This window comes from Thamnophis sirtalis, unplaced genomic scaffold (assembly GCF_051295495.1).
Source record: "Thamnophis sirtalis isolate CommonGarterSnake01/CBP01778 unplaced genomic scaffold, rThaSir2_p1.2 scaffold_7, whole genome shotgun sequence".
Taxonomy (NCBI): domain Eukaryota; kingdom Metazoa; phylum Chordata; class Lepidosauria; order Squamata; family Natricidae; genus Thamnophis; species Thamnophis sirtalis.
The window spans coordinates 44,398,962-44,412,688 of NW_028261387.1; the positions used below are offsets into that span (position 1 = coordinate 44,398,962).

The following is a 13,727-nucleotide window of genomic DNA, read 5'->3' on the forward strand; positions in this document are numbered from 1 at the left end:
AAGACCAAGCCAAAAAGAAAATTTGCCATCATGTGTTACCTTTTAGTAAATACACTCTGTTTTAAATGCATTAGATAAATATCACAGCTCACCTTGTTAGTAAATATGCTCCATTTCAGTATAAATACACTCTGAAACCAAAAAATGGGGTCATCTGAACCCAAGGGAGCAATTGTATTTTCTCACTACACTTCAAAAAAATTCCAGACACTGTTATCTCGCTAATGGAATTCAACCTTAATCATTAAATAAATGAACAAGCTTCCATCTATAATGCAGAAAACGGATTATTGTTTTGACTGTACATTTTTTAACTGCTGCATGCTAGCTTTTCCATGCTAAATTTCCATTAGCACTTGTAATTAAATAAATAAAATTAATTAGTTAATAGAAAGTTACAGAAGTATCAAAATGGCATGAAGGAAATACATAGTATTCAGTGGTGAGTTGTAGGTGGTATGCTCCGGTAGGCGCATACCGGAGCCAGCCCGGAGCACCGGATACCATTCCGGTACGGTACTCCGGAGCGCCCACCCACCCGCCTGAGCTCCTTACTGGTGTTTAAAGGCGTCAGTGCTTCTGCGCAGGCGCATGGCATGTACAGCGCCTGCGTGACACACTGCGGAGCAGCTGGACCATCGTGGAGGCTATTAAGATGCATGTGCATGCTGTGCGCATGTGCGCGCACACTGTGCATGTCTATGAGAACGCCACCGGCCCCGTTCCAACCGTACCGGTTGGAATAGGATTTGAAACCCACCACTGATAGTATTTCTTTTTTGCATCATTAATACAGTACGTGGGTTTATTCATTGCTCTGATTTCTTCTGGAGTTGCAATCCACTATAAAAGAAGGAGGTTAAAAAATAAAGTCCATGTTTCAAAAATCATCTTTTCGGGAACTATCTATAGCAAATGGTTCCATAAATGTGAATCAAACTAAGAGTGTGCAAAACCTTTTTATCTAACCATTTCAATCTCAGAATGTCCTAATCAGGTGTGAAACAGCTGTTTCAAGTACAAAATGCGCTGTTTTAAGCACTTCAGAAGAGTTTCACACTCAAATCAGTGTTTGTTCTAAGCATCAAGAGTTCACAATCACTAGAATAGAAATCTTCAAAGAAAAAAAATCTTATATTTGCATAAAATATAAACCTTACAGAACAAGAATATAAATGAACCATAGAAGTACTGGCAGATTCCCTATGTCACCTCAAAATGTATTGTAAGTTTTATTCTATATTCATTCATTCATTCATTCATTCATTCATTCATTCATTCATTCATTCATTCATTCACTATAGCTGTGTGACTCAATTTTTATAGCTACCCTGAAGGAGATTGTTTTACTCTTTCTTACCACACTTCAACCAACAAACACATAATTAGGATTGCTTTCTCTAAAGTATGAATAAGCTGAGATCTTCTCAAAGAGAAAGGTTGGACTCATCTCACGAAGAACCCCAGACCCTCTTACCATAGGTTGTCCTTCGGCATCTTGTCTGTCTTCTCTGGCACATGTTGGGTTTGATTAAAGAAGCTCTGGGATTTTTCCCTCCATGATTTGGTGGATCCATGACTGCCACCGACAATAGGTCGCCCATTGACTGCATGACACTTCTGCAAATTGGATGAAGGCTGCACCTGACCACAGAGTTTGCCGAGAGGTCCATGGCGTCTCTCTGTGTAGGAATAACAATGCTGTTAGCCAAAAAGCTTGGCTAGAGAGTGAAGGAGCGTGTGAGGAATCAGCAATCAGATTGCAAATTGCAGGTCTGCCTTGGCTATGAAGTGGGATAGGCACAACAATAAGCCAGGGCCTAAAAGCATATTTTCCATAATTAGCTGCTGTTATTCTACTACAAATATGTTATGATTCCCAATCTCTTTCATCAGCCATTAACAAAAGATTGTTCTCTTCTCAAAGCTACTCAGGGATAAAAATAATGCAAACAATGTAAAAAATTTTTATAATAGGTACTTTAGTCTGTTCACTCACCTCCCAGTCAAAACTGAATCCATGAATCACAACAGGCCAACTAAGTCAAAGGGAGCTTATGCAATTCTGTATTTTATTCTAGTCAAAAATCATTGTTTTCACTGCAAAATTCTGGATCTTTCCTTTTCTTATCGACTCACAGCCCCCACCCAACAACCTTGATTTTATATATACAATTCTGCCCTAGGAAAGGCCTGTTGTCACTAAATTTGAGCTTTCACCCAGAACCTTAGAGCCAAAGCATCTAGAACTGAGTCTAGAGTGCCCAAAATTCAGAAGCCGATTTGTTCAGCTATCCGGTTTACTAAATCACATTTAAAGTCTCTTCCTGTTCCTCAGCCTAACTCTTTACTACTAGTAGTACAAGTCACTTTCTAATCTTGATTTCTGATTATTACATAGTTAAATCCACATAGTTTTCCTGACATTTTTTTTCCAGAAGACAGTTATCATTGCTTCTTTCTACAGTGCTGAAAGAGAATGATAGCTCCAAGGTTACCCAGCTGGCTTCAGCCTAAGGGAGGAGTACTAGAATTTATGGTCTCCCAGTTTTTAGTCCGGTGCTTTTAACAACTGCACCAAGTTGGCTCTTTTTTGCTGGCAACCCTCAAAGTGCAACTTTTCAAATTTGTCCCAGATAGCTGTGAGACAGAAGAGAGGTTACTCTCTCTCTCTTTCCTGTTTGTTAAGGAGTAGTACTCATTAACTGTACATAGCCAACCACCAAGATACAACCATAAGGCCCAAAAGACAAACCTCATATAGTTTTCTTTGTGTGACTGCCATTAGCAACATATACAGGATTATTCTGTCCCTCTAGGCATGACTCATAAAGCCTAGGGTACAAATACATAACAGAAATGAAAATGGTATTTCTTCCATCATATAATTTGAAGTGATATATGTGGTTGTCCACTGAAACCCTGAGCAGATCCAACCTACCTTGCTTCAGCAAGGATACTGTGTCATGTGACTTCTGCTCACATGCTGGATACTTCTGTCATTCTATTCACCCATTTACCTCTTATTTGCCCACAGGCTAAATTACAACTTTCCAAGTTGCCAAAGGGCTTCAAATTTAGACCCTTTGCTTGGCTTGCTCCAACTGAGAACATATTTTGGTAGCGAGCAAAGAGATTTTGATAATCCTTATGAAATGACTACTTCCCCTCATCTCCCTCCTGGCAACAGTCCAGCTCTGGATAAAGGTAGAAATTCGAGATGAAGGTAAATAATTAACAGATGTTTGCTAAAGGAAATTTCTTACATTTAATTTCCTTAGCTGAATTTTGAGATCACAAAAGGAAAAACAGCTTTAAAAAATGGCCAAACATAATTTTATCTCTAAAAGTTAGAATTTGGTAGGAGGCAGCTATACCAGCTGGGGAGGAGAGGAGCTGTAATGCCACTTGCAAAGTATTGGATGGAAAGGGATCAATCAGATGTACAATTCAAGCAAAGCACTATTCTAGAAAATAGTGCATTTTACTATTAAAAGGATGGCTGTGTTAGATGCACATAATTATTCATATGTCTTTCATACATATATTGCAGAAGTTATGCAGACATGCAGTTTTGGCCATTTTCTAGCTGCCTCCCAAACTTGTGTTAGTAGCAAAATATCCTCTTGGGAATACTACTACTATTATCTTGCCAGCAGTCTCCTTGCTCACTGAGAAACAATCCTAGGGAAGAGGAGCTTCCTTAATTTTCAGGATAGAAACCAAAAAGAGGGCCTTTTAGGCACCGCTATCATCCCCTTTGCCCCCAGGCAGAAGCACTACTCCCAAGTAAACTTCCTGAGAGACTACAGACACTCAACTGGCATGTTGACTGCCTAGCTTACCGCAGTGCTTCTGAAAGGCTTGAGGTTTGACCACTTGGCCACAGTGGTTACACACGACCAGGTAGAACTCATCATGAGCCGGGCAATGTCCAAAGATAGACATGTCTGAAAGGACAAGAGATGCGAGTGATGAGAGCACACTCAAGGAAGAGGCCCATGTCAACCTGTTAATTTTGCAGTCTAAGAAACACGTAAGCAAACCTATGAGCAAAATGAGATGCCCAGTCTATCTCGGGAGCACAGATTAAGTCAGAACCTCTGTGTGCAGCTGAGCTACAACTATTAACACCCCACACCACTGAGCTCGCTGATAAAAACTGTAAGAAGTGGCAATTCAGTAACACCTGGAGAACCACAGAATCTCTCTCTCTCTCTCTCTTGACTTAAAATAATAGAGAGAGAGACATGGAGCGGAGAAGAAAAAGATGTATTTTTGTCACAATTATTTCACACACTAGCATTTCTTGGATTCTTTGTATGGGTGCAAGATGGAACAGCCAATGCTTCTAAGGTACATTGTTTGGTTATAATCAGTGGTTGTTTATATCAAGTCAGGCCATGGTCCAACCAGCCAAATGCTCTTTGCTGTAACTGGCTAGTCATCTCACAACGGCAGTGGTTGTCAGAGCTGAACAGCAGTGCCTATACTCTGATACTTAGCAAAAGAAGTGCCAGTTCTTAGTTGAAAGGCTACATGATCAGTACCTTAAAGCAACATTGCCCAACTCATCACCCCCTCAGTTTTGACTACGATTCTTATGATATCCTGATAATACCAGCCAATGATAATGGGACTTGAAAGCAAATGTATGTGGAGGGCCTTAGGTTGAAAAAAGACAGATCTAATGCTGGACCACCAAACTAGGCATTCCAATCTGTATGCAATTATTTTATATGTTATTCACATTTAGGCTGATATCTTCACAAGCAGCTATTCGATTTAGAAAAGTGCCACTTAGTGATGTGGCCTCCAGATCTAGTCTGGATATTGCCTTTTCCTGCTCATATGTTCGCACACGTTAAAAAAAACAAACCCAAAAGGTGACAGAACAAATGGCTATCATCTGGCAAAGGGGGTTCTCACATGCTGTCCTATGCTCTGTAACATTGGCAGCAAGCAGCCCCACCTCCTAACACAGCTGGGGTAGCAGAAATGGAAAACAAAGAGTCACAGACAGGCTAGAAAGCAATGAAAAGACGCAGGGCAGCAGGGCAGGAAAGAGAGGAAAGCTGCCAAAAAGGAGGGAGGGACAAGGCCCAACTAATTGCAGACTCTCCAAGGGCTTGGTTCAAAGTGATTGCAAAAGTCAGACAAAAGCACAGCAGAAGTTCATCTGAACATTCTGGCTTGGGTGTCCAGTGTAATTCACATTTTGAAAGTTCTGTTAAAGAAGCAGAAGGACCTGCAGGAAGAGTTTGGGGTATGATCAATCTAATCTGGAAAAAATAGCAAAAAAAAAATAGCAATAGCTATAGTACTTAGACTTACATACCACTTAACAGTGCTTCACAGCCCTCCCTAAGCAGTTTATAGGGTCAGCATATTGCCCCCAACAATTCAAAAATGGTTTCCGTTCCTGATGTAATTGCTGATGTCAACATTCTTACCTTCTAGTAGGACTTTAATCTGCATCTATAGCCTTCTCTAATAAAGAACAGGACTTCTTTAGAAACACATGTACACACACACACACACAAAATAGAGGAAGCCGTCTGATTTCTTGGCAGAGAGTAGTGACTCAGGACATATTTTTCTAACTATTAGTATTAACAGAGACTGGACTTAGATAAGTTGGATTTGATTTTATCTCTTTTAGCATGGATTCTAGCATAGTTTTCACTTAATAACATTTCTTTGGAATGCCCTGGTTAAAATACTGAACTGATGTACAGAGTATGATTGATATTTGAGGTCAGAAAAGAACAGTCTGAGAACATATTGGGCCCCTCCCTGCAGCCTTGACTCATTTGCATGAGTCATCTGGAGTCTCTATAAAAGTCTATTTAACTCCGTTTTAAGAAATGCTCGAGATCGTATAATATGAATATAAGGGAAACTATGGACAAATGATCTTTAGGCATAATATGGTGGGAAGTCAGTGGCTTTTGCTTGGGGCTCATGCAATTTCATTTTATTAGAAATCATAGAAATGAAACCATAAAAAAAGAGGCTTTGAAACTAGTTTAGGTTATCTCAAATCTATGGAAAGGTCATATTAACTATTTGGTCAATAAAAGAGTTACAGAGGCAAGATGGGAAGATTCAAGACAAAAATCTACAAACCGATTGAGATATCAAGGAAGATATACTGTACCTTCAAGACTATATTGATTCTCTAATCAATTTATAAATTGATGATAATATAAATTATAATTGTAATAAATTGTACGTATGAGCATTTCTCCTTTTTATTGTATGATATGGCAAGTTTCATGCCATAATTAGGAAAAATCCATCACTTTTTAAATGGACAAAACATCAGCCCTCCCTGAAATACAAGAATAAAATCATGGAATAGACACCGCAGCCATCCATGATGTAGCAAGGCAGAAAATGCCAGTATCAAAGCATTTGCCCACAATTTGTTCCATGAATTCCAGCTTCTCCCTTCCCCACAAATCTTGTGTCATGGAGAAATTAGAGTTGGTTGTTATAATGCAGCAAACCCTATTGTGGATGTCACTCAAAGTTATGGACATGTTACTGCTCCATGGGCAAGCAAAACCACAGTCTTCTGTTTGCAGAATTGAGAAGTCTGTATAGGCTAAGTTAAGGATTATCTGCTGTGTGAAAATGTAGTAATTACCATTCCAGACAGTGGGATATACAATACTTATAGTGATATTCATCTTTTTTTTTTTTTGCAGGGCATTTACAAATCCGGAAGATTTGATTTTGATATTTGTAGAGCAAAGGTCTCTACAGTGCATGTTTCACCGGAGTGTTTGATGTTTTCTTACCATCTTTAATGAGGGTCATTGCATCAATCTTCTTTCTCCCATTCCTACTGTTTTCTTCCAGATCGGACACTAGGCAAATTTAAAAAAGAAATTGTTTCCGTCAGCCAAAATTAAAGCTACTTAAGATATATTCTCTCTCTCAATGCTAACAAGAATGGCATCTAGATACGTTAAAATGGATACTTTCTACCTCTTAAACTCAACTCAAAGCACACTCAGTTAGCATTAGTTCATACTATATAATAAGGCTTACTAGGGCAGTGATGGATAACCTTTTTGTTACACAGTGCCAAAACGGTGTGTGTGCATCCTATGGCGCATGCACATGTGCCCACCCAGCTGTGCATGCACCAGCGACCCCTGCGTGGGGGGGGGGGGATTTGCACCCTCTCCAGGCTCTGGAGGCTTTCCTGAAGCCTGGGGAGGACGAAAATGGCCTTCCCCGCCCCTCCGAAAGGCTGAAAATCAGCTGGACAGCACACGCACATGCATATCGGAGCTGAGGGCTGCTGAGAGCTGCTATGCCAGTGATGGCGAACCTATGACACGTGTGTCAGTGCTGACACGCATAGCCATTTGGGGTGACACGCACAGGATTTCATGTGATTCATCCCCCCAGTTCTGCGCATGCGCAGATGACCTCGGACCAGGCCTATTCGTTGGAAGTGCTGGTGAGTATGCCTGGAGGAAACAAACCCCCGGAGAGTCCCGGCGGCCGAACTTCGCCCCCTAGAGCGCACGGTGGTCACGTCGGAAGGCTCTCGCGGCTGTCAGGCGGCGGAAAAGAGCTGGCAGGGCAGCGCGGAGGTCAGGCGGGGGGAAAGAGCTAGCAGAGGCGGCGGAAAAGAGCTGGCAGGGGAGCGTGGAGGCCGCGGCGGCATGAAATGGAGAGACAAACGGCGTATATGGTCAGGACGGCCGGGAGTGGAGCGCGGCCTGGACTAGGCTCTCTGTGTCATCGTCCGAGTCCAGCCCGCACGGTCGTGAGGGAAGGGCTCTCCTCGTCGGGAGGTCCAGGTAAGCATGGGGCGGCCCAGCCTTGCAAGCCAGGAGCTGAGTGAGAGGCTCAGGCTCTTCTAACTGTAACAGGGCCCGGTGGACAGAGTGTCAGTGAGTCTGCTTGCAGGGAAAAGGCCCATAGAAAAGTTCAGGCGGCCCATAAACTTCGGAAGCCTGCGGGGTCATTGTGGCAGGCGGCGGGTAGATGCAGACAGCGTCGGGAGCAAGGCATCGAAGGCGGCCTTCCCGGGCTCCTCGGGCTGCACTTGAAACAGGCAGAAACGCAGGTAGCAGCCGGCGGAGGCCGCGGCGGGCGGCCTTCCCGGGCTCCTCGGGCTTCTAGTTGGGAGGCAGGCAGGCTTCGCAGAAGGCAGGCAGCGGCGGCAGACAGCTCTTCGGGAGGCAGCGAGGCTTTGCAGGCTGGCTGGCAGGCAGTCCAGCCAATCAGGGCGCAGCATAGACTGTTTTTGGCCTTTACGATAGATTATAATATTCTTGATATTTAACAGGTAAGGCGTGCGTGCCTTATATAATACATATTATATAATACAATTATATTGCAATTATATATTTTTGTAGTTTAAACTATAAATTGCGCAAAATTATGTTTTTGTCGAAGTGACACACAATGCGAGTTATGCTCGATTTTTTGCCGATTTTTGACACACCACGCCAAAAAGGTTGCCCATCACTGTGCTATGCCAACAAATATGGCTCCGCGTGCCACCTGTGGCACATATGCCATAGGTTCACCACCACAGTACTAGGGTATGTATGGTTATGCCGGTAGGTTGAATAGACTTACAACATATTTCAAGACAAGTAAGTAGCAAGAGGAACTTCGGTCTCATTTACATATCACACCTTCTCAAACTTGCCATGTAGCACTCTACAATTACATTATGTCCTAGTACTGTACTGAAGAGGTCCATCTGCAAGCAGATAACACAATGTCTCCAGTACATTTGCGGTTCAATAGAGGTTTTTTTAAAATTAATCCTCTCCCCTTCAAAAGCATATCAAATTGATTTCTTGATGAAAATTATTACATTTGTATACCACCTTGCCTACAAATGAGCTTGAGCAAAGAACTGCGCAAGAGTTATCTTATTTTTACCTTCGTAACAACCTTTTGCAAAAGGTAAGGCTGGTTTGCCCAAGGTCACCCTGAGCTTTACCGAAGATAAGGAGTTAATTTAATAAAAAGCAATAATCATAACAGTTCTTAAAGTTGCCAAGGAAATAAGGATCCCAAGAATCACCTCTGCTAATACAGCAGATGTTCTTCAGCTTCTACAAGCTTATAATAGTGGACTTGCTGAATCTCAGACTTCACTGCCTGCTGTTTCAGCAGAATTGCTCTGCCAATCTATATAAATCAAGAGGTGCGTGGAAGATAGTGACAAGCGTACCGTTCCACCCATGGAGGCTTTGCAAATTATAACAATGTGGCCATAGAATAAGAACATGATTTGATCAACTCCTAGGGTAAAACTTCATTTGAAAATTCTTTTCTTTTTCACTTAGTTTTCAAATAGCCATCATCCACCAGGATTCAACAAGCACATATGTCAAATGAATATGAATATGAAAGAGATATGCTTGCATCACGTGAAACAATAATATGTGTATCTGATCTATGCACTTTTTAGGATCAGCATCTCTATTCTCCTAGCAGTCAAACCAAGTTTCAAAAAAATAATAATAGATGCCTTAAGATGCACTTCAAAATGGAATCCCCAAATTTCAAGGTAAATAAATGCTGCTGGATTTTAGCTCATGAAATCAAAATTTTGCTGATGCTAAAATACAGTGGTGAACCAGAATATTCTGGATTCATTACAGTGGACATTTTCTTACACCGCTGTGCATGTGAGTTACCCTAATATTGTGTTCTCACATCCGGTCTCCACATGTACACGAGGAATCAAATAAATGAATTTAAAACTAATATTTCTTCTACTACTTTCCACCTGGGAATCTCTTTGCACTATAGAGACATTCATGAAAGGCCCACAAGTGTCTAGCAATGAGGTCAAAATCAAAGATGTGACTTCAAATTAACAATGTGAATGTGTCACAGAGATGGTCATCAGGACCAGACTCCTGACTTTAACCAACATCTAATGCTCTGTATCTAATAGATTTCACTCCACCTGGTGCATTCACAAAGACAAGGTGTACCTGTTAAAAATGCATCAATTGCTTCAGCATCAAAACAGAAGAAGGAGATTCAAAATAGTTAGTTATTTTTTTAAAAAAACATCATAGGATTAAGGCAAAAGGTGGATGCTAAATAAGTATTAACACTTCGGTAGAGAGCTGTGAGCAAGGGAATTTTATAACTTGCTTCTAAATCCCTGAAAATACAGGAGCCATTGTACCAACTCTCTGCTGGATCTGGAAGTAGATCAGGAATTATACGAAGGGACTAACTCTTATCAAGATAATGGTGGGGGAAGGGAGAAGCTCAACAATATAAAAAGCATCACCAGGGACAGCTCCGCAGACTCTCACCGCCCCTTCTGGAGTCTGCTATCAGGTTGCACTTGAGAAAGTCAAAGAGACTAAAGGCAATGCTCCCAAGGATAAAAATCACCAGAGGCTGAGACATCCACCCACCATGTTAATATACTTTCAACCTGCCCCTTTGACAAGGGAGGGCAAGCAGAGCAAAGGATACAACAGATTGAAGGAGGAGGAGCATGGAGACACTGAATCAGGACATCAGGGATCAGGTTGGTAAGAGAGGAAAGACAGAGGAAAGGAAATTCTAGTGGGTGATAATTTAGTGACCAAGTCAACAAGCAAAAGAAGCTTGCTATAGAAGATAGAAGGAAGGTGGGATGAATGTGAAACAGATGGATGGGCGGGGACCAGTTTCAGTGGCCAAGGCAAAGATCTGAATAAAATGGAATAACTTGAAGAGGAGGAAATCCAGAGAAGCAGCACAGCTGGAGGTAAAGCCAACACAGATTTCTGAAAACACTTTAGAAGAACTGGTTGAGAAGCAGCTATAGGGGGATTTAAAGAATAAAATCAATGTAAAATATTAGTTGGCTGAATTTTAAGGGCAAATGTGAACATTTAGAGAAAAAACCAAGCAGCAAGTCTAGAGTGACCCAGGTGAGAATTCAAGAACAGCAAGGTATTTTGTGGCTTGCCAGCACCACAGGAGCATATCAAAGCACAAGAGGCTATTTTGGAGAAAGTAGAAAAAGTGACTGTAAAAGAATCAGAGGAAAGAATTCTCAAACGAACCGGGGGAAATTAAAGCAGGGCTCAAAGATCCTGGTGGGAATTTACACAGACTGTTTCATACATAACTGTGGACTCAAAAAACTAAAGATCAAAAGTCGGGGAGAATCCTGTGAATAAGAGTATAACTAGCTACAGTACACGCATGTCAAGCTGGATCAAAGCAAAGGACAGAACCACCTAACACTGTGGTGTTAGTGGAAACTATGGGGAACAAAGATTCTGGTCGACACCAAGATGATCACAGTATGTCCTCCAATTACATCAGGCTCGACAGAGGAATCAATTCTAGGAATTCGGGAGATCTGGGGAAACCTGATTTTGCGAAAAGAAGCATTCATCAAGCGAGAAGCTCCGCGGCGCTAGGACCCGGCGGCTCCTTTGTTTAGGGCGGGCGAAGGGAGGGAGGGAGAGAGGGAGGGAGGAAGCTCGTCGTCGACGGCGGCGGCAGCAGCAGAAACGGCGACTGAGAAGTGTCCCCCTGCTTCCCCCCGCCGCTCCTCGCTGCCTAAAGGTTAATGAGCGGGATAGGCGCGCTCACCTGTCTCGGTAGTAGGCGGCCCAACTCTCTCCACCCAAGCACTCCAGCTCTGCCCCGCGAAGTCATCGAGATTCGGCAGCCGCCGATCCACAGCAGCCATTGCTACTGCTGCTACTACCGCCGCGCGTCCACGCACCGCCATCACCGCACGAGAACGCGCAGCCCTCCCCGTCGCCGCCGGCATCTTGCGCATGTGCGTCCTGCTCCTTGCACCACGGGAAATGTAGTTCACAAGGTCATGGCGCCTTTCCTCTGCGCATGCCAAGAAAAGCGATAAAAAAACCGAGAGGGACATGTTCGCTCTCTCCCCCCCCCCCACAGTTTTTCGTCCATCCACCCCACGATTCCACAACCGTGCCTATAATTTAAGGAATTCCCATCTTTGGGGAAGAAAAGATCCTAAATTTATGACTTTTCCATCAGCGCAGTAGGAATCCTATTCTAAGAAATAACCACATGACTAGACTCGATCTATGACAGCTAGGTTCTGGAGATAGTAACCTCATCTCCAGGGTGAAAATAAATACGTTTCGCCCATTCGTCCGTCCCGACTGGAGCTGCTGCAAACCAGATTGCAGCAATATGAAGGAGAGAAAACTCCCCTCCGTTCTCTTTCCCCACCTTTTGTATAATTTTTTTTTATCAATGCAATCTTTTTCCAGCAAGGTCAGAATATGATACATTTTTTTCCTCCAGATGCAGCGTGAGAATCTACTGGTCACTTTTATTGTTCTGTATGACACCTTTTCTAGCACAAATGAATCCTTTTTGAGATGGAGCAACTGTTTCTCGCATTCCAAGATAGGATATGATACTGTACTGTCAAAAATCCGTTCTGAATCTCTTTTACAATCTTATTACCTATTTCCCCAGACTGGAGAGAATGTTTAGAAATATTTTAAGGTCCAGTTGGGTATGCCTTTTTTATTCTCCCAAACTATGCACCAAGTGTTTTGCTGTTCATCTCTGTTCGGGATCCTTTAGGAACAAATTAAACCATACAAATAATCCTTGACATACAACAGTTAATATAGTGACTGTTTGAAGCACTGAAAAAAGTGATTTATGACTCCTTTTCACACTTTTAACTGTTGCAGCATCCCCATGATCATGTGATCAAAATTCAGACTTTGGCAGCTGATTCATATTTATGATGGATGCAGTGTCCTGGGGTTGTGTGATCCCCTTTTGCGACCTTCTGACAAGAAAGTCAATGGGGAAGCCAGATTCACTTAACAACCATGTTGCTAACTTAACAACTGCAGTGATTCACGTAACTATGGCAAGAAAGGACTACCTGAAGTAGTCTTCTGATAAGAACCAGTTGGATGTGGTGGTTAAAACAACGGCTAGAAACTGAGAGCCTGAATTCTAGTCCTGTCTTAGGCACAAATCCAGCTGGATGACTTTAAGCCAGTCACTCTTTCTCTACCTAGAAAGCAGGCAATAGTAAGCTAAATTCCAAAATTTTGCCAAGAAAACTGCAGAGATTTTTCCAGGCAGCTACTGGGAATCAAAACTAAGCTGACTTGAAGTTATCAAAAAAAGGAAAAGATAGTTTGACAGAGGGGTAGATAAAATTGTTATATGTAAAGAAAGAAGAGACATTCCATAAAAACGTAACATTTTATGTGCTAAACTAGCCAATCCTAAATTCATGTAACAAAATATATGCATATTTGTTATACTATATAGTAATATTAACAGTTAAATTCAGTACTGATTTCTAAATAGTCCTTTGCAGTAGAGTAGTTGTTCAAATATAGAAGCACTTAAGATTTATGCAACTAAGTAATCTTTTAAAACAAAATAAAATATGTGAAACCCTCCTACCCAAAAGAGAACTGCTATAGTACATGGAGGACAACTTGAGGAATAAATTGAATTTTGAAGATAACAATTGAATTATTATCTGACCCCCTCCTTTTTTAAAACAATTGCTTCCTTTTTGCCACTATGAGAAAGTTACATTCAATGGTATCTAGAACATATTCTTGAATATAGCTTTCCAAAGCGATAATTCTACACCCATTCATCTTACAGTAAGAATAATGAGTAATATAAAGGGATGTTGAACAAGCAAGCATAAACTAAGCTGCAAGAAAGGTTTATTCATATAAGAA

General features: G+C 41.8%; 1 protein-coding gene across 3 annotated transcripts in view; it reads right to left on the bottom strand.

The window, feature by feature from the left end:
* Positions 1 to 11,788, bottom strand: part of ATXN7L2 (ataxin 7 like 2) — a 41,840-nt gene extending 30,052 nt beyond the window's left edge. For 2 of the 3 annotated variants that reach the window (XM_087719871.1, XM_014075995.2), the window contains exons 1-4: positions 11,605 to 11,788; positions 6,807 to 6,875; positions 3,846 to 3,950; positions 1,478 to 1,682 (exon numbers count right to left, since the gene is read on the bottom strand). In XM_087719871.1, coding sequence (XP_087575997.1) covers positions 1,478 to 1,682; positions 3,846 to 3,950; positions 6,807 to 6,875; positions 11,605 to 11,788 — 563 coding nt within the window. The remainder of the gene's footprint in view (positions 1 to 1,477; positions 1,683 to 3,845; positions 3,951 to 6,806; positions 6,876 to 11,604) is intronic. The other variant, XR_015697293.1, reaches the window with a different exon arrangement.
* Between the last annotated feature and the right edge of the window lie 1,939 nt (positions 11,789 to 13,727).